General features: G+C 41.6%; 1 protein-coding gene across 12 annotated transcripts in view; it reads right to left on the bottom strand.

Moving 5' to 3' along the window:
* adgrb1a (adhesion G protein-coupled receptor B1a) overlaps nucleotides 1-23,780 on the bottom strand; it is a 154,505-nt gene that overhangs the window by 14,633 nt on the left and 116,092 nt on the right. For 7 of the 12 annotated variants that reach the window (XM_061049655.1, XM_061049644.1, XM_061049647.1 and 4 more), the window contains 7 exons: nucleotides 14,585-14,688; nucleotides 14,278-14,380; nucleotides 13,837-13,987; nucleotides 13,664-13,733; nucleotides 13,193-13,259; nucleotides 10,763-10,848; nucleotides 4,304-4,402 (listed from right to left, as the gene is read on the bottom strand). In XM_061049655.1, the coding sequence (XP_060905638.1) occupies nucleotides 4,304-4,402; nucleotides 10,763-10,848; nucleotides 13,193-13,259; nucleotides 13,664-13,733; nucleotides 13,837-13,987; nucleotides 14,278-14,380; nucleotides 14,585-14,688 (680 nt within the window). Of the gene's footprint in view, nucleotides 1-4,303; nucleotides 4,403-8,371; nucleotides 8,453-10,762; nucleotides 10,849-13,192; nucleotides 13,260-13,663; nucleotides 13,734-13,836; nucleotides 13,988-14,277; nucleotides 14,381-14,584; nucleotides 14,689-23,780 lie in introns of all 12 variants that reach the window. The other 5 variants (XM_061049650.1, XM_061049651.1, XM_061049652.1 and 2 more) reach the window with 3 other exon arrangements.

The following is a 23,780-nucleotide window of genomic DNA, read 5'->3' as shown; positions in this document are numbered from 1 at the left end:
CATAATCTGTAGATATATATGTTTATAATTCACATATATTACATGCATGTATGTTTAAGATGGCTCAGTCAAACAATATAGGGTCTATTGCCACAGGAAAGAGAGGGGGAGCAAGGTGAGCAGTGGGGGGAAACAAGTGTAATGAGGCTGAAACAGAATGCAAAGACAAACAGAGGAGGCAGAGCAGCAGAGAGAGAGAGAGAGAAAGAAAGAGAGAGACAGAGAGAGGGGGGCAACTTTCCCGCTTTCAATATTCTGCTCCTACTGTACTCTCCGTCTTTTTAAATGGACTGGTTGCATTTGTTAAATGAATAAATCAATTACTTATCTCTGTGTGAGTTGTTTCATTCTTATTTTTTAATGTTGAGATCATTTCTGTTCAGCTGAAGACTATCCCAGAGGTGGAAAACTAGTTAAGGCCTTTCTTAAGGTTTATTTTCATGGTACATGAAGCAATGGAGAAATACCAATTGAGCCATTATTTATAAAAGGGCCACGTAATACAAATTAGCACGATATGTGGTGCTGCACTACATGGATAAATAACTCGTATTTATTCACGTCATCCAGTACAGATGTGATTTTGATCAACATTATGTTAGCGCTACGATTTAAAGCAGCATCATGGAGGGATTCAGTTCGGTTTGATTTGGCGCCCACCAAAGGTCTTTAAGCGTAATTGCACACTCGTCGTAAAAAAACACACGGTGTAGTGACATAGCCGGCTCGGCGTCGGACTTGCTGCCTGGACTGTTAAGCCAAGCTCTCGTTAACGTGGGAAAAGCCTGTCCAGTATTCCCTCTAGTCCGGCTTCTTGCTTGGTCACTCTCTTTTTTTCTCTTCTTAGCTTCATCCGTCACCGTCTTTTTCCGTCTCATAGCTTCAGCCATCATATCAAACAGTACTGAGACGGGCTAACTGGCTTTTTTTTTTTTTGACCTGAAGGCTGAACTGCTGCTGTAAAGCTGTACACACTTTTCGTTTGGAGAACCAGGGCCGGCTGCCAAAGTTACATAGTGCTGAAAACAGACCACTGAGGCGCTCTGTGGAGATGGGATGGACACCATTCTCCCTGTTAAAAGTTATTGTACTACTAGATCAACTTTGAAACTACAGCTTTAAAGCTATGTTTGACTTTTGGTACAAATCTTATGCACACCATCCCTCTTGCTTATGGTGGTATAAAGAGGCATGAGCAACTTCTGCTGTTCTGCATATATGCTGTTTGACTGCTGGGTCATGGCATGGCATGGCATGAACACCTAGGCCAGTTTGGATCCAATTGAGGCGAATATATGCAAGAGTAAATCGATCCCCAGCAGCATTATCTATGAGTGTTGGTCCTACTTTGAGAAATTTACATGATTTCAGTTGTACTAACATGTTTACATATTAAAAGTTCAGTTTAAGTAGGACTTATACAATAAATCTATTTTTTTTATAGTGAGAGGATTGTCTTTTAGATTTTTGATTGTTGTTAAGATTTTAAACCGATTGGCGCCTTCTCCTGCAGTTTTACCATGCAATCAGAGCACTAGGGTCCACCAACCACCACCCCTTTGAAATTCGGAGATCAAGACTCTAAAATAGAGGGGATGAAGCTTTTTTGGCGGCTTCTCTTAACTTGTGGAACAGGTTACCTATCCACAGAAGAACCGCTCAGTCCCTCAACACTTTCAAATTACTGCCGAGGACCAGTCTTTTCTCAACGGCCATCGATCCAATTTGAGCTTGATTTACATTGTCCAGCAATTAATTTATTATCAATCTGTTTATGGTTTATCTACTCTTGTATGTTTTAATCAAATAAATTCAACATGCACTGATTTTAAATGTTTTTTGGTTCCAATAGTGGCCAGCCCTCATATCCACAGCATAAACATCATATTTTAACAATATGTAATGCTAACCAATGACAACAAAGTTACGTTTCATTTTGTCCCATCGAAATGTATTTTTTTTTTTTAAGTTTTTAGTTTATTTCCACCTCTGGTATTAAATAGGGCAACAATACTAAACTGAAGGGCTTCTTGATGTCAACCAATCAGACCACTGATCCTATCTAAAATGTGCAGAGTTGATGTTAATCTTTTGAGGGGCCTTTCCTCCCTGCCCGCAGTAACACTATGGAGATACATCTCTAACCGGTCAGAGTTAAAGATGCTAAAACTGGCTAAATATGTCAGTCTTTAAATGGCTTAATGGCTGGAATCCCCCTTTTATCCCCCCAGTTAAGATTATTTTCAGTCTGGACCTTATTTTCCGTAATCATTGTTAATGACTAATACTAAAATGATTCACTGTAGACATACCGCTACTCCATTTGCAGGGAGTACCAATCTCTGAACCCAGCAATCCATAGTTAGCAAGACAAATTCAAAGACCTAGGCTGCGATTTCACATAATTTGCATTCTTTATGACTGATGTGCTTAAGATTTGACACCAAAAAGCTACGTCAGGCAGCAGTAGCAAGATGGGCCAAATCTAAAAACAGTCCACTTAAAGTGCTCTTTAGCCACTGACATACTAGATCATTGAAGCTGTCTGACATTATTTGTGAAAGTATGACTTCAACAGATGTTGCATCACTCTTTTCAAAGCCACCAGGCTCAATTGACAAAAAACAGTATTTTACTGGTCTACATATGGGAGTTGCTGGTCTACCACAAGGGAAAACCTCCAATGTTGGGAATGAAGCTAAAAACTATTTTGAAATGTGTATATTTGGGGGCAGGGATAGTTGACTCAAAGTTGGACGCACAGTTTGCAGGGAGTCATGCCATAGCTCCATCTCTTTGTCTGCTGCTAAACTGATCGTAAGTTAGATAGAGATAACGTTTTCAACATGGCCACCACCTTCAATGAGTTTCAAAACGCCTCTTCAGAGAGAGACTACGTCCATGTTTTATACAGTCTGTGTTCTACCACTGCTTTGATGGATTTACTGTTTGTGTTATTGTGTGACTTTGGCATTTTTAATGACACACTCAAACCATCAGGTCTCATATAACACAGATAAACAAACAGGTGAAACGTAACAGTACATCAGCTCCATCAGTTCTGAGTGGTGAAATTACAATTTTTGTCAATGGAGTCGGGTTGCTTTGAACGGAGTAAAGTGGCTTACTGTTCATTCTGGTAGAAATCCTTACCTTAAGTTCTATATATAGAGAGATACCCAACATAGAAGTGTGATAATCAGGGTACGTGTTTATTTCTCTACTGTATACATATGTCTTTATATTCCTTGACCCATTTGGCTCTTCTATAGCCCCGTCTCCACCAAGCGGTCCGGTTTGTTTCAGTACAGTTTGGTACAGTTCGGTACGGTAAACCCTGAACTTGCTTGCATTTCCACAGCCAAACGTAGCCGCATCAGCTATGTAATAGTGTGACATCACAGCAGCCCAACACAGTGTAGCCCGCTATTAATTAAGTTAAATGTTCAAGGAGAATAGGCAAACAGTAAACAAGGGACCCTTTGGGGTTGGATCTGTACCCTTTGGCAACCCAACAAAAAAGGGTACCAAAAAAGTTGGAACGGTACAGATCCCTTATTTTGGTACCATTCCCAACTTTTGACAGTGGAAACGCCAATAAATGGGTACCGTACAGAACCGAACTGAACCGGACCGCTTGGTGGAAACAGGGCTTAAGTAGTTGCAGCCAATAGCCAGACTATCAAACATCTGTCTGGTCTGTGATGTATGTCAAAATACAGACTATTTAGAGAAATGATGAGTAACTCTTCAGTCACGGCTATTTAAAGCAAAGAGCAGCTATTTGAGGGTTGTATTTTTGGATTGCAGCGGAGAGAAAGGCTCCCTACAAAAATCGAGACGGATTACTCCAGATTGTAGGAGACAACTACAAAATGAAGGTCAAAAGATTTATAATGTTGGAGATGATCTACCTACGGGCACTCCTGGATATCAAAGAAAAAAACACACAAGCTGAGACGATTAAACTGTATTAACGCCCTCCGCATTCATTCCATCAGCTTTGTGACTCTGGTGATCTCTTAGGGACACGTAACATACACACACTGACACACACACTAACACATTCTTTCCCTTCCTCATTCATGTATGCAGAATCATTTACATATACAGTTAACACACGTAAGTTTTCAGGAGCCTTTCATATTGAGTGAACTCCTCCCTGCCAGGGCAAGAAAAAAAATGACAGAGCGATAAAAAAAGGACAGAGAACCAATCAGGTGAGTGGAGAAGAGAGGAGGCATTCAGCAGAGGAGAGAACAGAGGGAAGAAGAGTTAAGGAAAAATAATTAGCGGGACTAACATGGCGTTACTGGTAGCTGTGGTGGAAACGTCAGCCGAAGAGATAACTCCGCACTTGGCACATTTGAGCGTCATATTGTACAGTGGCACTGTCATCTGACTGCAAAGTCAAATTAACACGCTGTAACATACACAAACAGATACAAATGCACCGACACACAGACTCGCACTGGTGCGTGTGCGCCACTCACAAAACAGTCACGCAAACAGTGAGTCACAGTGTTCTCGCACAATCTCTCTCTCAGGGCTACAGTCCAGCGTGGCGTTTGGTGTGTGTGTGTGTGTGTGTGTGTTGCGTGCGATTTGGGCTTTTACCTGCGTGTGACTCATGGGGGGGGGGGAGGAGGCAGGGACAGAGAAAAAAATCCATTGTTGGATAATAAATGTGATAAAGGATGACTTCACTCGTGACTTGTTTGACGACCTGAAGGAACTCCTCTCTGTATTCCCAGTACTTCACTCACTCAACCGTTTATTCGGCTTCCTCCAAAGGCCGTCTGTATCTCGTACCGTTCTTTAGATTTACATCTCTGTTGCTCTGATTAATGATATGCTGGATGTGGCTCACCCCAAGATCATCCCAATCCGTGCGAACTGCTTATTACGGAGCTCAAACAAACATACGAACACATCCCAAAAACTCGACAACCACACATGCAAGTAACATCAGGATACATCAATATTTGTAACTAACTAAAAGAAAGGGAAAAAAAACCACTACCACAGCTGTGATGAAATACTGACTTATTACAAGCGGTAAATTATGAAAGGCAATTAAGTCATCAAAACACCGTGTGCCTTCTCTGAAACAGCCATTCTTTTTGGCAGAGAGCTGCAAAGTGGAGGCTGCTCTTTTGTCTATCAATGTTATGAACAATGTTCAGTGACTGGAAGTAGAAAAACGGAGTGTTTTGTGGAATCATAAGTAGAAAAGACGAGCTTTTGTAAAATAAACGATCCGACTCTTTGATTGAAAAGAAAAAGCCAACATAAAGAGACTAAACTAAGCTAGTTAAGACCTTCTGATATGTCACATTTTATTCACAAAGCAACAAAGGACGTGACTGAAAGCTTAAAAATGAATTGAACAAAAAGAAAGGCTTTTCCCAAGGTTTGATATCTGGTTTCATGAGCACCAGCATTAAACCAAAACCAAAACAAACTGCTGTTTGGCGACACCTCCGCTATTCTGAAGCCTCCGCTCTCCTCCAGCGGCACACCTCCAACCCCTCTCGAGTTGTCAATTAGAACGCACCATGATTAAGCAACATTAAGCGCAAGCGGCGGACAAAATTGTCCTGGACCCTCTGCAGTTAGCCTACAGAGCTAACAGGTCTGTAGATGATGCTGTCAACCTGGCTCTCCACTTCATCCTCAAGGTATCCGGACTCAGCAGGAACCTACACCAAGATCCTGTTTGTGGATTTTAGCTGATTTTAACACAATAAAACGTGCCTGAGTCCACCTGCAGGTGGATCACAGACTTAGCAGGCTAATGCTAGCACATTTTGGTTAGCTCGTAGTGAATAAAGACAACTCATGTGACGTCCACATAAGCAGTGAGTATGTTCTTCTTCTTTTCTCTAGTCCTTGACTAAAACAGCTTTATACACAAAGCCGTCCCGTCCATGTAAACATGACGTAAACACAGCTCTCACAACAATACAGCTGGCAGGACTCGGGCGTCTCACTCATTGTCGACAGTCATGACTCAGAGAGACATTTACGGAGGATAAACTTGATTTCTGCTGTATTGATGTGTAAAATATCGCACTTTCTGCCTTTAAAGTTCTACAGATGATCAGAAGAATAATTTGAAGATGCTCCAAAAAAAAAAGACAATGCAGCAATAGTAAAAAAAATCCACTGAACGCAACAAAATACCTTTTCTATTGCAAAGTCATTAGTGTTGTTAAGTTGACTGAAGAATAAAAACAGTATTGATTTTCTTAGTATCAGGCAAAAAGAAGATTCCCAGACTGTACTCTAAGCCTCCTTAAATCCCCACTTTTCTATCTATGACTTGGTAAACATATTTCTGCAGTGTCTATGTGAGTTAAGGACTGACTACAATTCTGGAAATATTGACCGGTCATAACAAATAATTATTTTTTTTTAACAATATGGCCTCCCGCTAAACAACAATTAAAGTTCAAGAGCCGAGAGAGAATCGATTTTTGTAGCCTCTGGACGTCTGGATTAAAAAAAAAAAAAAAAAAAATCACATAATAGAAGAAATTCAATTTCAAGTAAAAAGGGCAATACAGCCTCTAAATGTGGTCCTGAGGCAGTGATATTAAAAAGCAATCAAGTCCTTTGGAAATACAAGACGGTTTTTCCCTGGACTGGAGGATCGAGGGTCGAAATGTGGGTGGCTGGGTGGGTGGGTTGAGATGCATTAGGCGGAAAAAAAATTAAGATCAAACGTAGAAAAACATCCACTTGATCTGGTCCTTAAGTGAAACATTACTTCTGTACAAGATGTTCTGACAGTTTGCATCAAATTGGAACACTTTGGACTTGATGGACTAAAAACGCTTCATTTGATTTACACGCTACCCGAACCTGTAAATGTAAATATTGAAGCCTTTGTTAAGGAGGCAACAAACTCCAGTGTGGGTTGGAAGTTATGCCTCTGCTGTGTGTTTTAATTTTCACAGCGAATTAGCCTCTAATTTGTGGAGGAAGGCGACTCGGCAGCGAGGCCCGTCTCCAAGGTGTGTGAGCAGACCTGCCTGCTGCAGACGCTGCCGTGCTCTTAATTAGGTGCTGCAGCAAATTCATTAGCTTCATTAAACATGTTTTTTGCAATTTGAACCTTGAGAAACACATGCAGGAGGAGGCAAGTGGGTGGAGGCTGGTCACCAAACAGAAGAAAAGTCCTTTGTCTTTTCTTTTACAGACAGCCTGAAGACCAAAAAGTCTGCACAAACACGACATTTCAAAAAACCTGTCATGCATTATTTCACTTATTTGATTTTTTGTCCCTCAGAGGCTGATTGGTCACCGGACAAGTTTCAATCACAACCCTAGCTTCGTTTGAACATGATTTCTAATTTAAAATTTTTTTGTTTTATTCTGTGTTTTTAACCTCAATGTAAAGCACATTGAGCTTATCTGTCATGAAATGTGTAGGCGGCAGAAGCTTAGTCTGTACGGACTTGGGTTTGGAACCAAAGGGTCACCGGTTCAAGTCCCGGTTGCGGACCAAGTCTGGAAATTGGTCTGGTAGCTGGAGAAGTGCCAGTTGACATTCATTTTGTGTTTATCTTGTGGACCTCTACATTCATAGCAGTACAACTTTTCTTGGCCGAAGTACCGCAGGTCTCACTCCCTCATGAATTATCTCCATGTAAAATTTAAACTAAGACCATTTGCCGGCAGTCTTACAGTGACCCACAGGAAGCAGCAACAGACATTGAAAATAACTACATATAAATACCCCAGTGTTCTTTCTGACACTCTGGTTTGCTATGGTAGGACATTTACATGTAACAGTATAATTTTCAGTCCGTTAGGTGACCAGCTAAAAAGTCCCCAAAGCAGCTTCAAGCTAAGGTTGTAACAGATTACCAAACCAGGAAGTAACACAGTCTGCAGTGGCATTCAGACAAAAGTAATGGAAATACATTTCAAGCAGCTACTCGACCAGGCCTCACTGTCACACAAAGTTACTATATTAGACGCAGGAAAAAGACTCTACGATCATATCATTACCATTCTATACTTGCACACACACACACACACACCTACAAACACATACACACACATGCACACCCATACTAGTCAAGTAAATAGCAAATATTAACATTGCTGCACTGCAACTAGAGAGTGTTATTGTAAAAAGAGTCTCAGTTTCTCTAAAAGCAGAGTGTGTTAAGTTCCATCAGCTAACAGGAGCTAGCATACGTTAAAAGGTCGATATTAGAGTAGGGAGATAATTATGCGGGAAGTACTAGGAAGCCAATCAGAGGTGCTTTGCTAGAGGATTCAGCAGGTTTGGTGATGGGCGGGGCTGCTACGGCTCTACGTTAAGGAGAGGAGGTGCGATGGCCAGGTCTTTTATTACCCAATCACTGACGACATGGGAGGGGGCTTCTGAGACTGATGTGTTCCTGATTGGAGAGCCCTGAGTGAGAGAGAGGGGATTCTGTGCAGAACGCAAGACAATTCAGACAGCAAAAAATAAAAACAGGTACAGTAGAACAAAGAGAATCATTGAAGAAAGAAAACATTTTTCAGAGAGAGAAAGAAAATAACATTTGTGAATGCACCAACGATGCCAATGGAGACAGAACAGCCTGCGGGGGGTAACGGGGAGCAGGGTGCGAGTGTGTATCTGGGATTTAACGGGCAGAATGTCCTATTTGTCAGCCAATTCACTTTAACGGAAATGTTTTAACGTGTATGGGCTAAAAAAAATGTTGTAATTAAAAATGTATTCACAGATCTGCACACCAATTTGACTGGGGTTAAAAAAAAAGTCTCAAAAAAAATGTTGACTGGCTGAGATGAATGCTAAAAGAGTCTTTATAATTAAGACATGAGTGGTCGCAACAATATGTCCTTTCAGTGCACATAGTTGTCCGGGCGTTGACGTATTTAGAGATCCAACGTTAAAAAGGAGCACTCCAACATTTATTGAAATATGCTGCAAAACCAGAAGTCAGATGGGGCTGAGACACGTGAAGACGGGGTCAACAGAAACTTTCCAAAGGTGTTATAATGTATTATATGGTAAATAAGAGAGTAATATTACATCCAGTGGTCTGAAGCCTCTAGGCTCAGAGGTAGCTCAAGGCGATGTAACAGTTTCAATTAGAGCTGACCTATTTTGAATAATTATTCCTCTCATTGCAATTATGATATAATTTGTGATATCAGGGGGAAAATGCTGTAGAAGGGTTATTTCTGGGTGTTGCAACCAAACAAAGGCTGTTTCTGAAACCACATTTGTTCATAGTCGATGATGTTACGAATTCATAGAATGCAATTTGCTGTATGCGAGAAGGGTCTGGATGTATGCTAGGTTGGCCAGAATCCTTCAGTATGATGCATGAGCTCGCTCAGCTGCCATATCGTGCATTAAGGCTCTTCAGATTTATCCACTGGCGCAGCTTTCCAGCCGGCCAAACAACCGTCGTAGAGTTAAAAAGTATAGGTGCACATTCAGACCGCCATGCAAGCAACTGAGCACTAGAATTCTTCTTTGCGTACTTTAATACCACGCTGGCTGCCAATTCAACGGTATTGGAAAACTTAGTTAGACAGCCAATGTTTATTTTATGCATAAGTGACTTGATTTAAACGACTTGACTTGACTCGAGATGTAACAAAACGTTAAAGGACCCGCAAGATGCAAAGAGCAGTATTGATAAACTCACACGTTACAGATTTTTTCAGGGTTGCATAATTGCAGAACCGGGTCCTTAATGGGATTGGGTTTGGGTCCCTGTTTCTTACCCATAATTCAGCAGTGACCTCTCTCTATCAGACCAATCAAGTTGAGGGGGGGGGGGGGGGGGGGGGGGGAATCACCTATTTGGAGTTTCCTGCCAATGTGGACCAGTTTGTGATGCCAAAAGAAAAACTGAAAAATACCAGGGATGTGAGACTCTATGCAGATGTTCTCTAAAAATGTTGGAGTGTTCCTTTTATTAAACTTCATGACTTGAAGTTACAAATCATTTTTCCACTTGAATCTCTCTTTTAAACTCTGTTATACCTAATAGCAAGACGAAGAAATGCAATTTAAAAGGAAACTATGGTTTATAAAAACTTGAGCGTCATTTTTGCAGCTTTGGCCACTGGTTCTGTTCGTAATGCAAACTTTGCATTTACCAAAGAACTCGTTTCAGCACCGTTTGTTCGATGTGTTTGGTACAATGTCACGTACAGAACTTGGTGGTCAGAGCTACAAAAAAATCAAACAGAAGTGCGTTCTTCACTGGGTCTTGCTGCTTTTAAAGCCCTGCTTCCCTTTACTCGAAAACAACCAAACAGGAGAAGAAGAAGAAGAAGAAAGAAAAAAAAAGAAGACGTGGATGGATTTACACAACTTTAACATCAATAGCAACACCTGCAAAAACAAAGAGCAGCTGGAGGAAAATGTGACATGTTGGAAACTCAAAAGAGAAAGCAATGGGATGAGTCATCATATCGCTCAGCCTGAGCAGGACCAATAACCAGACAGCCTTCCCCACATTTCTCTTCTTCTCTTACCCTTTTTTTTATTCAATGCACTGTTTAACTCTATGATTCTACCATCATTCTTTATGGTCTCAGCTTGATGAGAAAACACATTTTCATTGCTTTTTTTTTTCTTTTTTTCTTGCCTTTATCCCCATTCCCAATGTTCAGACATAAAAAAAAAAATGACTGTGTAAGTCCCTCCCCCTAGCTGAGCTACCAGGCTGGTTATAGGTCGCTGTGTAAAATGGATGTGTGGTATAAGGCATACCCCGCCCTCTCCTTTAGTTTCATATCTGTAATGCCGTCTTTGGACACCAGTTTGTTAAATACGAGAATCCCAATAACCATGTTAACCTGCCAAAGAGAAGAGGCACAGGATTAAAGCAGAGCAAAGACACTTTCATTTACTTCAGAACATGCAGCTCTATCCTGATGGGAGATGAAGATGATGAAGTTCTACATAACAGCATGCTCATGAATGTCTTCACACACACACAAACACACACACACACACACACACACACACACACACACACACACACACACACACACACACACATACGCATGCTGTACTTACTGTAAGCTCTGATCTGTACAAATACTAGACTGTAGCACTTGAAGTGTTAGTCAAAGCAAACTCTCAAGCACTCAATGAAGGATGAGAGCTTTAATATAGATGACACTGTGCATGGCTAATATGTTACCCTTTTTAAAAAGAGACAGCATGCTCGAGGAAGAAAAAAAAAAAACCACATACATAAAATATGAGCAGTGTGGAATCAAAGAGAAGGGGGGGGAATGTCTGTGCCTGTAGTAGTTCCTACAATTTGACTGCTTTGAGGATTCCCTGTGTGTGTAAGAAAAATCTGTAGTACAAGTCGCTGTGAAGTTGTTCTGAATGGGCCGATGCCAACTGGAGCCGTAGCTCTTTTCTAAGTGAGGCAGGAGCACTAAACAAGCTGTGCACGTGTAGGTGTAAAGGTAAGAAAGAAGACGGTGGGAAGTGATTCACTCCGACTGTCACTAATGGATTTTGATGAAGTGAAACAAGGACAACGTGTTGCCGCGGGATTTAAGGCGCGGATTTAGCGCTGGTGTGGGTTAAACATCAAAGGAGTGCAGGCAGCGTTTTATTTATCTATTTTTGTTCCAGTATCTACGGTGGCCCTGGAGGTCAACAGCATTTCAAATACTTTATGATTGCAACCAGATGCCAAAATATTTCATTAAACACAAAATCATAAAAAAAAAAAAAAAAAACATGAAACTAATTTTTTACTTTTTTTTTGCAGAAGTTGGATTTTTTTTTTCCAATAAGTAAAATGTTTCTGATATTTTTCATGTAATATTTTCACTTTTTTTATATTTATATTTGTGTTTCATGCAATATTTTTTACATTTGAAATGTTTTTTTTTTTTGCATTCATGAAATATTTGTGCAATTGTCCATCAGGGCCACCATAGTGATCTATATCAGGGACGTTCACATTCGTTCTATTCTGACTGCAGGATGTTGAAACTGTTAAAATGTGAGGATACTCTATATCAGACGATCTGAACTACTCGTATATAGCCTGTATTAGAATGTATTAAACCAACACTTACTTTTTAAACTCCAATGCAAAATGTAACTCTTAATGTAAGGAGCCGATCAATGCAGCAATCAGAGTATTTACCCGTTATTGAAGTATTTACTTACGATTGTATTTTTTAAAATTTTGTTAGTAATGCTTCATAAAAGAGTTTGACAGAAACAATTACAGTCAATGATAATTTATTTCAAATAACATTTAACTCTTAGCAAAGATGATTATTGAAATAATTATATTTTTCATGTGCTAATCGACTTGCTCTTTGTGCATGGTGTCGCATTAAAAACTCAGGTCTAAATCCTAAACCACAGATTAAAGACATTTTCTCTTCATGTTTACAGTTTGTTGATATTTGATATTGAGGTTTGCGTTGCATTGAGTTAGGCGCATCATTAAGATTGTGGAATCCTCATTACATCACAGTTATAAACTTAATCACCTGGTTTTATTTAGTCTAAATGGTCATTTTGTCCTGCGTTGGAAGCCATTATAACAAATAAATAAAGGAAAATAAGCTGTAAATAATAATATTTAAGGGGCAAAGATAAGTAAGGAAAGATGCAGAGAAGGACAAAGGGAAGGAAATGAGGAGGCAGGGAAGAAAAGGAGGGGGGAAAAGAGGTAGGTGACGAGGAAAGTTGGAGGTGGGGAAGAAGAGGAGGCGCAAAGGAAGCAAGGTGAGAAGGATCGAGGGAAGGAAATCAGGATGGTAAACTGGAGAAAAACTGAACAACTGCTAAATCTAAAAAAAGATCTCATTTATTTTCCTGGTAAAGTTTTTAATAAATTGTGACGGCAATTACTGCCCATGTACAAAACCACGTTTTTTAGCCATATTTACAAAAAGCCTGACTTGCTATAGTGCATTATTTTAATTATTGTTTTTTTGTTTTTAGTTTTAATTTTTGAATAGAAACACAATTTTTGTTTTTGCAAGATGGTTTCGTTTTTTTAACGTCCCTAGATGGAGCTTTTTGTTATTTTTGTAAGTATTGGTTTGAAGCTTTGACATCATGTTATAATCGGTCAACATTTTTCGATGTTAGTGTCGAGGTGAAAAGGCGAAAAAAAGAAACAGAAACTGGAAAGAGGAAGAGAGGAAATACCAAGACAACAGCTGCAGCAGGTCCAACAAATGCATAGAGGAGGCCTCCTTCCAGAGACAGCCAGCAGCTAAAAGAGAGAGAGAGAGAAGCAGGAAGATCGAGATGTAGAAAGACATGATTGGAGGATGTGGAGATGAAGGAGGAAGGAGGAGAGAAAGAGGGGGGGGGGGGGGGGGGCAGACATGAAGGGGTTGTAAAGAGGAAGGGACAGAATGAGGTGAAAAGCAGAGAGAGAGAGAGAGAGCGATCGCGTGACGTGGATGAGGATGGTATGAGATAGATGAGGCAGAGAAAGGCAGAGGTTAATTTCACTGCAGATTTAAACCCAAACAATGTTTTAATACCACCACCGCCTAAAAAAAGAAAGAAAAGGAGGTACATGAAGGCAGGAAGGAGGAGCCTGAACAACACGACGGGGTAAAACCTTACATATACACAGTATAAAGAAGAGTAGATCTTAAGTTTGCTTACTAGCTTGGCGTTCCATATCCCTTTGCTTTGGTGAATCCCACTGAGATCGCCACCACTAGTGCAGGGAGACCTGGTTCAGAGGGTGGGGAAAAAAAAGAAATGGACGTCAACACACAGAAGAAGAAAGACAAGAGTCCGACTGAATGATTCACAGCAGGAAGACGGAACCCTACCCCAGCCGAGGCACAGGAAGCGCTTGCGTATGATTCGATTCCTGAGGCGGCCCGTCACCGCCATGTACGACTGCCACGCCTCCGTCAGGACCCAACAGAACGACGACAGGAAGAAGAAATGAAGAAACGCGGCGATCAGAGTGCATAGGACCTTGAAACACAGAGAAGGGAGAGGAGAAGTAAGTCACAGTCATCCGGTATATGCTACAACGGGGACGCAGTGGTTAGTGCGTGCGCCCCATGTATGGAGGCTGTGGTCCTGCAAGCGGGCGGCCCAGGTTCAAATCCCACCTGAGGCTCCTTCTTCTGCATGTCATTCCCCACTCTCTCTCTACCTGATTTCCGACTCTATCCACTGTCCTATCTCTCCATTAAAGCCCCAAAATAAATATTTTTTAAAAAGTATATGCTACAATGCTAAATGCTAATACTGATCCTTACCTTATTCCGTGTCTGAGTCTGTCCTATCAGAATAAGGGCGTTGGACGAGATGATGGAGAGGCAGAAGTTAATGAGGATGACCGAGCGCTCAGAACGAATGTACCTGCAGGGAAGATATGAAAAAAAAAAAAATGAATTATCACCATGTAGTTGAAGGTAACATCATTTTTTTCGGACTATCAAGTAACACCACTTAGAAGAGTTTTTCTGTTGTAGTTCATAGTGTGATGCAGAACCAGATTTCTATTGGTCCAATGTTCAAATCAAAGTGTTGCATTGTGTCCACAGCCACGACGCTTCATCTCACCTCCACACGGACACATAGATGATGATGAGCAGCAGCAATGTCAGCGAAGAAACCCCGCAGCCCACGATGAGCGTCACAGACGGCAGCTGTGTCTTATCCATGTTCTGAAAAGACAAAAAAAAAAAGAAAAAAAGAGGACGCGGCGAGTGAGAAAAGTGTCGCGGTCACGTCTGCAGATCTCATGACGTGATCGTGATTCAGCAGAGCTTCCTGTTTACCTGAGCTCAAAATGTCAACTTATTATGCACAAGTGTCTCAGAGTCCACACGCTGACAGTGTGATGAATAGAAATGTAGCTCCTAGAACCGTCGCTGAAAACAAAGTCGGGGGAGAGAGAAACTTCCAGATCTGTGGTGTGTGTGCAGACATTTGACAGGAGCTGTCAGCACATGAATACAAAAAGCAGAAGAAAAAAAAAAATCCCCTGCTGGCTCCATTTGTTGAGAGCTCACCTCCTAACTGGGTCACTCATGGTTCAAATACAGTGGACTGCATTTTTCCTTACCATCACTTCAGTCTCTGTCATGTTTTTTTTTTTTTTTTTGAGGAGGAGGAGGAGGAGGCCACAGCGTGCAGAGTACACTGCCACGAAAGCTTTCAAGAAGCGGAAAATGAAATCCTGTATCGAACTGGAAAACACTGATTCACTAAAACTAAAAAAAAAAAAATGTCGCAGATGTACAGAAACAAGCCGGAGAGATTTCCACCCAAGACAAAAACAAATATTGATCGTAAACAAATACTGAAAAAAAAATCAGTGTATAAGACACACTCTATTTTCTCATCTCACAGGTGATATGCGCCCTACATACCGGAGTAACCATCAGAATCAAGTGCTGAGACGAGACCATCAACCGCTGCGACCTCATGCATTTGGAGATTCACCCACTTTTAATTGTGGATTTCAAAACGACTGCTTCATTGCGGAAAGCTTGCAAAGAGACATAGCAGGGTTGACCAGGCTCGACCAGACATGAAGTGACCACAGAAGGCAGGCAGCACGACTCTCGAGAGGTAAATCGTTTGTGTGCTTTGGGTGTTTCACAAGAACGGACATTAGCGTAGGCTGAGAGCTATCAGAAAGCGGGATACTAGTGTTGATCATGGATACAGGGATATGACAGGTTTCTCTGTGTGCATGTAAACGTCATATCTGGAATATGATCAAAACCAGGATAAGGCTCAAACCGGGATACTCAAGTCCATGTAAACACAATCAATGTGGTCTTTCGGAATGCAATTGAATCCGTCATGCAGGAAGACACTGAAAAACCTTTTACCTCATATTTCAGATTTGACTATATGAATTCAGAAACGTGAACAAAATGTTGCCAATGTTTTTGTGCATTCGAGACAGTTTTGGCAGGGAGTGAGCCTGCAGTTTTTGTCAACGAAAGACGAAGATGAGACGTTAAACTTTATTTATGTGGTTCTAGTTGTGTTGCTGTCGTCTGGAAACGGGGGGGGGGGGTCGATGTTGTTTGATTTCCACTTAAATCACTCTGAATTTGAAAAACCAGGTGCCATGACAATCCTAGTTGAGACCCTACGAGTTACTTACAGCTAGAAAAAGGGCCCAAGTAGCAGGGAGTGAATACAGAAGGGCTTCATATATGCAGTTGAGAAAGCGTCGGGTGATGTCACTGTGACTACATTCATTGTTTTTCAGTCTATGGTGTAAACATTTTTGACCAATGGGAATGTAGAAAACAAAAAGGGATTTACAGCCGCACAAAGCAGGGTTCTGTTTCAGGGGGAGTCATGATCCACCTCAGTACTTTAAGTAATATGCTGGAGTGAGTGTATGCTAGAATCACAATGTGGTTGCCATGGTAATTGATTAAATACAATTATTGACCAAACACTCTTCCACTGGGTAAAATAAGTGATTCAAGCAGACACCGGTATGAAACAGGGACTGCAGAGGGACTGGGAGCAACATACTTTTGGTCTGCTGACTGTACAGAAGGGTGATTATGGTGCTAAGTGGAGTTCACACACACAGACACACACACACACACACAGACACACACACACACACACACACACACACACAGAGAGAGAGAGAGAAACACAGCAGAGAAGACCCAGCACTACAGCCTCAGAGATGCCATGAACTCGACTAAAAGAATTTCACCGGTACAGCTTTCAGTGAGAGGCTTTTCTACCCTGACACGAATACAATTATGTGAGGAATCCAGCGTGCAGACACACACACACACACACACACACACACACACACACACACACACACACACACACACACACACACACAGACAATGCACACACAGGTATCTGGTATCTACAGTTGGAGAGAAGTCAGCAGGCTGTCAGCTTTTAGTGCCTCGGCTGCAGACCAAGGTGACTTCAAGGTGAATCATGAATAAACCACGATACTGCAAATCAGCACAAATACACACATACACACACACACAGACACAGACACACACATGCATAGAAACACACACACACACACCTGCCTACTGAAAATTGCCTTTTAATAGTAAAAACACACGATACAGACATGACTGAAATAAAATAAAAACCTGACAGCTCGACACCACTCCCCATGCTACAGCAGACATTGTCTTGGTTGCCATGGCTACATTGCAACAAGGCAGCAGCAGCAGCAGCAGCAGCAGCCGGGTGTATTGGTGTTTGCATAAGGCTGTTTGCTTACCCCTTTACAGCTTGTGATATTTCAGTTTGCCAATATTGATCTCTAAATACAGACACAATCATTGAAAAGGAACTTTGATTTTCTTCTTTTCTCCACGAACACTTTTAGGAGCTTCGCAGGAAAGAGAGAAAAAACGTCCTCAGAGCTAACTTATGAACATTAAATCATATCAGAAATATATTTAATGTAACGTTCAATAACAGGGGCACAGGGAGTTAACAAGGTCCACATGGAGCATGTTGGCAAATTAAACCAAAGTGCCGGATCTCACCTGGTATCACTAACTCTAGATCTTCTACTCTGAGACATTTTCACTGTTGTTGAGATTTTTCTTCCCGGGGAAAAGTTGTGCACCGACTAACTAAGGCCCACTGACCAATCACTGCAATCTGACGCGGCTGTTAAAAGCAAAAACAAAGCCACACAAGCCGACAACGTGTCTCCTTTTTCAACTTTTCAGCATCAATCAGAGTTTTCCAGTCAGAATTAAAGACAGACTTTTAATTAGCTTTAGTCACATCATTAGTGTTTTAAAGGTAAAATATGTAGAATTGTATGACAATGTTTACACTAAAATATTTAAATTAATTAAAAAAATGACTTAACCTATGTTATATATAGATTTTGTTGTTGGTTACTTACAAAAAATCATAAATAATCAAATATTTCCAACAGTTATCAAAGCCAGAGAAATCTGTAATTTTACAGGTGTAAATGGACGTGTCTGGTCGAGAAGGCCGCCATGACAGAGCTTCCATGACAGACATGATATGTTTACCGTTGCCAAGGAAACACATGATGTAACGTCAAAGACCGCTGCATAAGGAAGCGGGAAATTGCTACAGAACGCTGCCGTACTGTTTAATCTTGGATACATCGTCTGTAAACAGATTCTCTTCTTCAGGTCGGTTTTGCCCGTTCGTCTCCGCTACGGTCAATGCAGAGTTCGTTTTCATCGGATATGGGGGGATGGGAAGTGGGGGTGGAGCAGCAGAGAGAACTCCCATGATTCCCCTCCAGCCTCAATGTCATCTCTGTGTTATTGTTTAGATTGAGAGATCGCTGCTCTAATCCTGATTAGTACAGTATTTTTTAACGTTAACTATTATGGGATTTTTTTTTTTATAGGAGGAAAACTCTGAAAGCAATTCAGCTCCTGTTAAAACAATAAACACTGTACATGTAAGTTTAAAGGACATCTATGATGCTGATCCATATCAGTGCTGTCACTTGTAAACAATCGACTTCACCAAATGTAGAATATGACACCTAACGTTCAAACGCATTCAATCAAATATTGGGTTTCAATGTTTTGATTCCTGACTTGTTAGGAGAGGGGGTTGTAAATATCTCCATCTGCAGCAGCCTGCTCAAGAAAGAACTGATGTCACCTGTGCTCGAGCTTTTTAGCACACTAATCATCAAACCCTGTTTGTCCTCATGCTAATGTAAGGTCTTAAGGCCAAGTAAAGCAAAGGGACATATAAATAGAATGAGCTGGGCTGTGGTCAGAGGGGGGACAGGAGGGCACTCTGGTAAGAGTGATTCTAACCCCCCCACCCTCTAGCAGGAGATAATTGGCTGAGTTTATAGCCTGTCCTGTGTCCAGGTTTTGATGCGTGTGGAGGGGCCAAGTTAATTAAATCCCTCTGATTAATCTGCACTGCAGTGAGTTCCTCCTCGAGAAAGCAAAAGGAGGGGAGAAAAGGATTACGAGTGCACTGGAACGGAAAGGATGTCTGCTGAGACGGGCAAACTTTTGCTTCCTCCTCAGCCAATGACGGCGCTCGTCTGGGTGTCTCACGCTGCGTCCAATAGGAGGAGCGCTCCGATTCCAAAATAAAGTGACCAGATTGCATTATTCCACATGAGCAGAGACGGATACGCTCCAGCTATCACCACTTAGGAGGTCCACTGGAAGTCATTTCCTCCAGAAATCTATCAGAGGAGGCCGCTGTGAATATTAACAGTAAACAAACATGATTCTTAAAAAGAAGATGTAGTGTTCTCAGTTACACGGACTGCGTGATCGAAACACTCATCAGAGAAACGTCACACTCCAGTGAGTGGGACCTGATGTAAATAAAGTAAGAATGATGAAAGCCAATAAAGAGAGAGCTCACCCAAAAACCAGACTGATGATTCCTGACTTTACTTATTGACTATCTCACCGAGCTGCAATGGTCAATACGTTGTTTTTTGTCATTTAGCAACAACATTGATGATTGATTAAATGTCATATTTTGACCATTAATACCAAATATTGGCAAAGTATGAACACTTTGTCTAAAATTAAATATCCATGTTGAAGGGATATCTCTACTCTACAGAGAGACTAAAACAAGCACATTCATCAGCTGGGACTCTAAAGAATGGCAACATTTTGAATTAATCAATGTTCAAAAAAAATGGTTACTCGCATATGAATTTATTTGTACCAAATATAAAAACAAACCCAAGACTTAAGGGCAAAGGATACGTGACCTTCCTTGGGATCTTCTTAAAAACAGATTTAAGGGGGGCTGCTGGTTGCGCAGTGGTTGGTGCGCACGCCCCATGTATGGAGGCTATGGTCCAGGTTCAAATCCCACCTGTGGCTCCTTTCCCGCATGTCATTCCCCACTCTCTCGCCCTGATTTCAAACTCTATCCACTGTCTCTCCATTAAAGGCACAAAAAGCCAAAAAATTTATCTTTAAAAAAAGAACAGATTTAAGAAAAAAACGTACGGAGATATTGGTGAATGAGGCCCATTGGTTTTTACCGAGGAGAACGCCGTTTGTCTAACGTGAAACCTCCTCTCAATGTTGACTTACTCCAAAACATAATCATTTCTTTAATCTAACAACAAAGTGGGGGGTAAACCATAAGGTTTGAAGCCTGATCGATGTCAGCCATCTGTTACTACAGGGGGCTCTGGAGGCTCATCTGCAGCAGCCGCCATGTTGGAAATCCTGTCTCAGCCTAACTTACAGTCAACCTAACGACAGACTTAGAGCTTTCTTTGGCTCTTAGCCTGTCATATTTTTTTTTCAAAATGTTGTGCAGGACTGTCATGGAGGTTTTTTTTGTAAAACAAAATGTTGGTAATGGTCAAGAAATCCAAGAACTGGGGGCGCCAGTTTGCGTGCTCCATGTACAGAGGTTACAGTCCTGGAAGTGAGCAGCCTGGGTTCAAATTGGACATGTGGCTCATTCTGCATGTCATTCCCCACTCTCTCTATCTTTAAAATGTCAGACTATCCACTGTCCTGTCTCTACAATAAAGGCAGTAAAATACCTTGGTGGGGGTAGGGCAAGTTACTGGGATAGGTTTATAAAAACAATAAACGCATACTGGTTCCTTGTATTCTATATGCAGATGCTTCAGTAGACTACAGCCCTGCAGACTTCAGTCAATCTTGTTAAGTAATACTTTGTTCTTAAATTGTGATCTAGTTGGACAAAGAAGCTTGTCACTCTACACACTCCTGACCGATAACCCCCCCCCCCCCCCCCAAACAACAACACACAGGTCTAGCAGTGGCAGTAAAACTGGGCTCATGTTTTGGGGCTTTTGTCTTTAACTGCTGCACATTGTTTTCTCTGTTTCTCCTTCTAAAAAGCCTGCAGCGGTGTTGGACTGAGCAAAACGGACACAAGAGGTGGCAGCAAGAGAGTAAATGATGTGGGCAAGTGGAGGGGGGGGGGGGGGGGGAGAAGGAGAGCTAAAATATAATGCAGCATCAGAGCATGAAAAATGGTGTGATGAAATGACTAAGGGGCAGAGGGGAGGAGGGATGAGAGGAAGAGAGGAGTGAGGGGGGGAGGGGGGTGCAGAGGGGGGGGAAAAAAAAAAAGGAGGCTGGGGTGTTTATCATGCCGGGGCTGTAGCAGGCTAGCTGCAGACAGAGCGGCTGGGGCCATTTAGAAGCTATGTGTTGCATTGGGAATAATTAGCATGGCAGCCATGGCTGTCACACATAATAATGGAATGTGTAGAAAGAGATGGCAGCATGAGGAGAGGAGAGGAGTCGCCGTTCCTTCATTTTCTGGCAAAAGAGTTGCCACAATTTAGCTTCCTCGCTGTGCTAAACCTGCGGGCTGCAGCAGAGCTGTGAACAGGCTGTCGACTGCACAGGTGGGGGACAGCAAACCAAGAACACCCCCACTATGCATTCCCTGATAATTATCAGCTGATAATAACATGTCACAGATGTACCTGTAGCTGAGCAAGACTTAAGCTACGGCCATGCTAACAGCTCTGTGAGGCCGTGTGGACAGCTGTACTAAAAGCCAATTGATAACCCCAATGTAGCAACATGCACTCGATGCTAACGACATGATGTTAAACCATTCAAATGTTTATCTTATTCACAATCTTAGTTTGGCTTTTAGGCATGCTAGTATTTGCAACATAACCCGAATCATGTTGAATCCCCGATTTGAATTAAGATCATTCATAGTGTTTTACAAATATCTTATTCCAATCCTTTCAGTCGTTGTTGTTGTTGTTGGCAGGACATTTCATCCAGATTCCCTAAATGTTCCCAAAGTGTAAACACATATACAACGCTAGAAGCAGGGCTTCAGCTTCACATGTATAAAAGTAAAATCTCATCAGGGGGGAGTAGGGGCTAAAATATGTTTCATGCTGAATGACTAAAGCCCTTCATGAAAAAGCCAGGGCGTTCACCGGAATCAGATGCATCTCAACCAGCAAGTCCTGCACTCATTTTCATGGCAATCTCTCAATATTTTCATTGATAAAGACAAAGACATCAACAACGACCGACACCATGAATTGCTTGTGAAACATGCTTTCAGTAAACTCAATCTTTCCTAAGCCTGCACTGCACTCCTGTAGCGGTGGAACTGCATGCATGCAAGACAAATGTTCATATCAGTTTATCTGAACATTGAGTATACCCGGCCTGCCCACTAGCATCTAATGACCGCCGCCGCCTCAAACTGTTTGCCTTAATACCACTTTTTGGTGTCTCACTGATATCGCAGATAAAATGTTACACATAGTGATATCAATGTAACGGTCATCATTGCTGACATGTCCTCCTCCACCTCCTCCTCCTCCTCCTTCACCCTACCTGAGAAGTTAAGAAGGATTCAGACAATATCCACGAGCGAGGCACTGGACACAGTCCTAAATTATACATTTGTAATTATTCAGAAGCAAGACCAAATAAAGCCATCAGTGGGATGTTGAAAATGAATATGCAGTTATGAATTCATTAAACCACAGCTGAAAACAATAGTTGTTTTTTTTATATTAAATCTTCAACTGGTGATGATCAAATTATATTTGTCAAAAAGAAATCATGTTTAAGTGTTTTTCTTTGTCCTAGCTTTTCTAATAGACACATTTGATCACTAACAGCGGGACATTCACTTCTCCACCATTCTTCAAAGGTTCGACATAAAAAGACAACTTCCACTTTAATGTAAATTCCTTCAGTATGAAGCTGAAGCTGGAGACACGACATGTGAGACTATCTTCGAAATGATCTACAGCTAGACAACAAGTGAGGGAAAAAGTAACACGCTACAATTCCAACAAACATCTCGCCACTGCCAGCTCCGATTAAAAACCAGACGTGAAAAAAAAAGGCAATTTGTGGTTTCAGGGGTTTCAAGCAAGCGGCAACCTCCGGTCTTAAATGAAGCAGTGGTTCTGAAAAGGTGGGTCAATACCACCAAAAGCAGGTCGTGGAGCCGTTTCCAGTGGGTCGTGAATGTGTGCCTGGAAAAAAAAAAAAAGTATCAAAAAGTCTATGATGTGCTTTTTTTTGTGATGTTCCCATTTCTTTGTTTTTGGTCATTTTTGGAGCGGCAGATGTATGTAACAACAGAACACAAAAAAGACGACTTACAAAAACCATGGAGTCATTGGATCAAGTGGCAGAAAAAAATGGTTATTGCAGATATGTCAAGATTCAAACTTACTGGATAAAAACTATACTTCATCCCAAACACAGGATGATCATCGTCAACATGTTTGAATGCTTTCAAGGAAATCACAACTCATGCCTGCAAGACAACCAATTGTCATAGATGTAACCTTTGTGTTCCTATGGTGTGTGCAGAGCCCCGATATATTTCAGAACATCACACCACAAACTAACAGATTCCAACAACCAGAGTCCTGACTCCAAGAAACTGGACATCTTGCAAAAAATCTTGTGCCGCGAAACACAACTTTAGAGCAAACAAACACGACGGCAGGAAGAATTTGCAACCGTTTCGGACTTCCTTTCACTGAAAATTCACGGAGAAGAAAGGGAAACAACAGATAAAGACGCGGAGAAGGCGTGACCATCGTCTATACGGAGATGTTACAGAGCGAGCAGGTAGGGTGAGTACAAACTGATTTGCTGCTGTCGTCGTCGTTGTACTTCCTGCTTCAGTCAGCTCGCTACCCGATTGGCTATCGTTTCGTTTCACATGACAACCTACAGAGTGCGTGCTCGGCTGTCCTCTGGATCCCCCCACCCCCACACACACACACACACACACACACACA

Source organism: Labrus mixtus, chromosome 11 (genome assembly GCF_963584025.1).
Source record: "Labrus mixtus chromosome 11, fLabMix1.1, whole genome shotgun sequence".
NCBI classification, from domain to species: domain Eukaryota; kingdom Metazoa; phylum Chordata; class Actinopteri; order Labriformes; family Labridae; genus Labrus; species Labrus mixtus.
The sequence above is the reverse complement of the archived record's forward strand: the minus strand, read 5'-3'. Positions and strand labels throughout refer to the sequence as shown.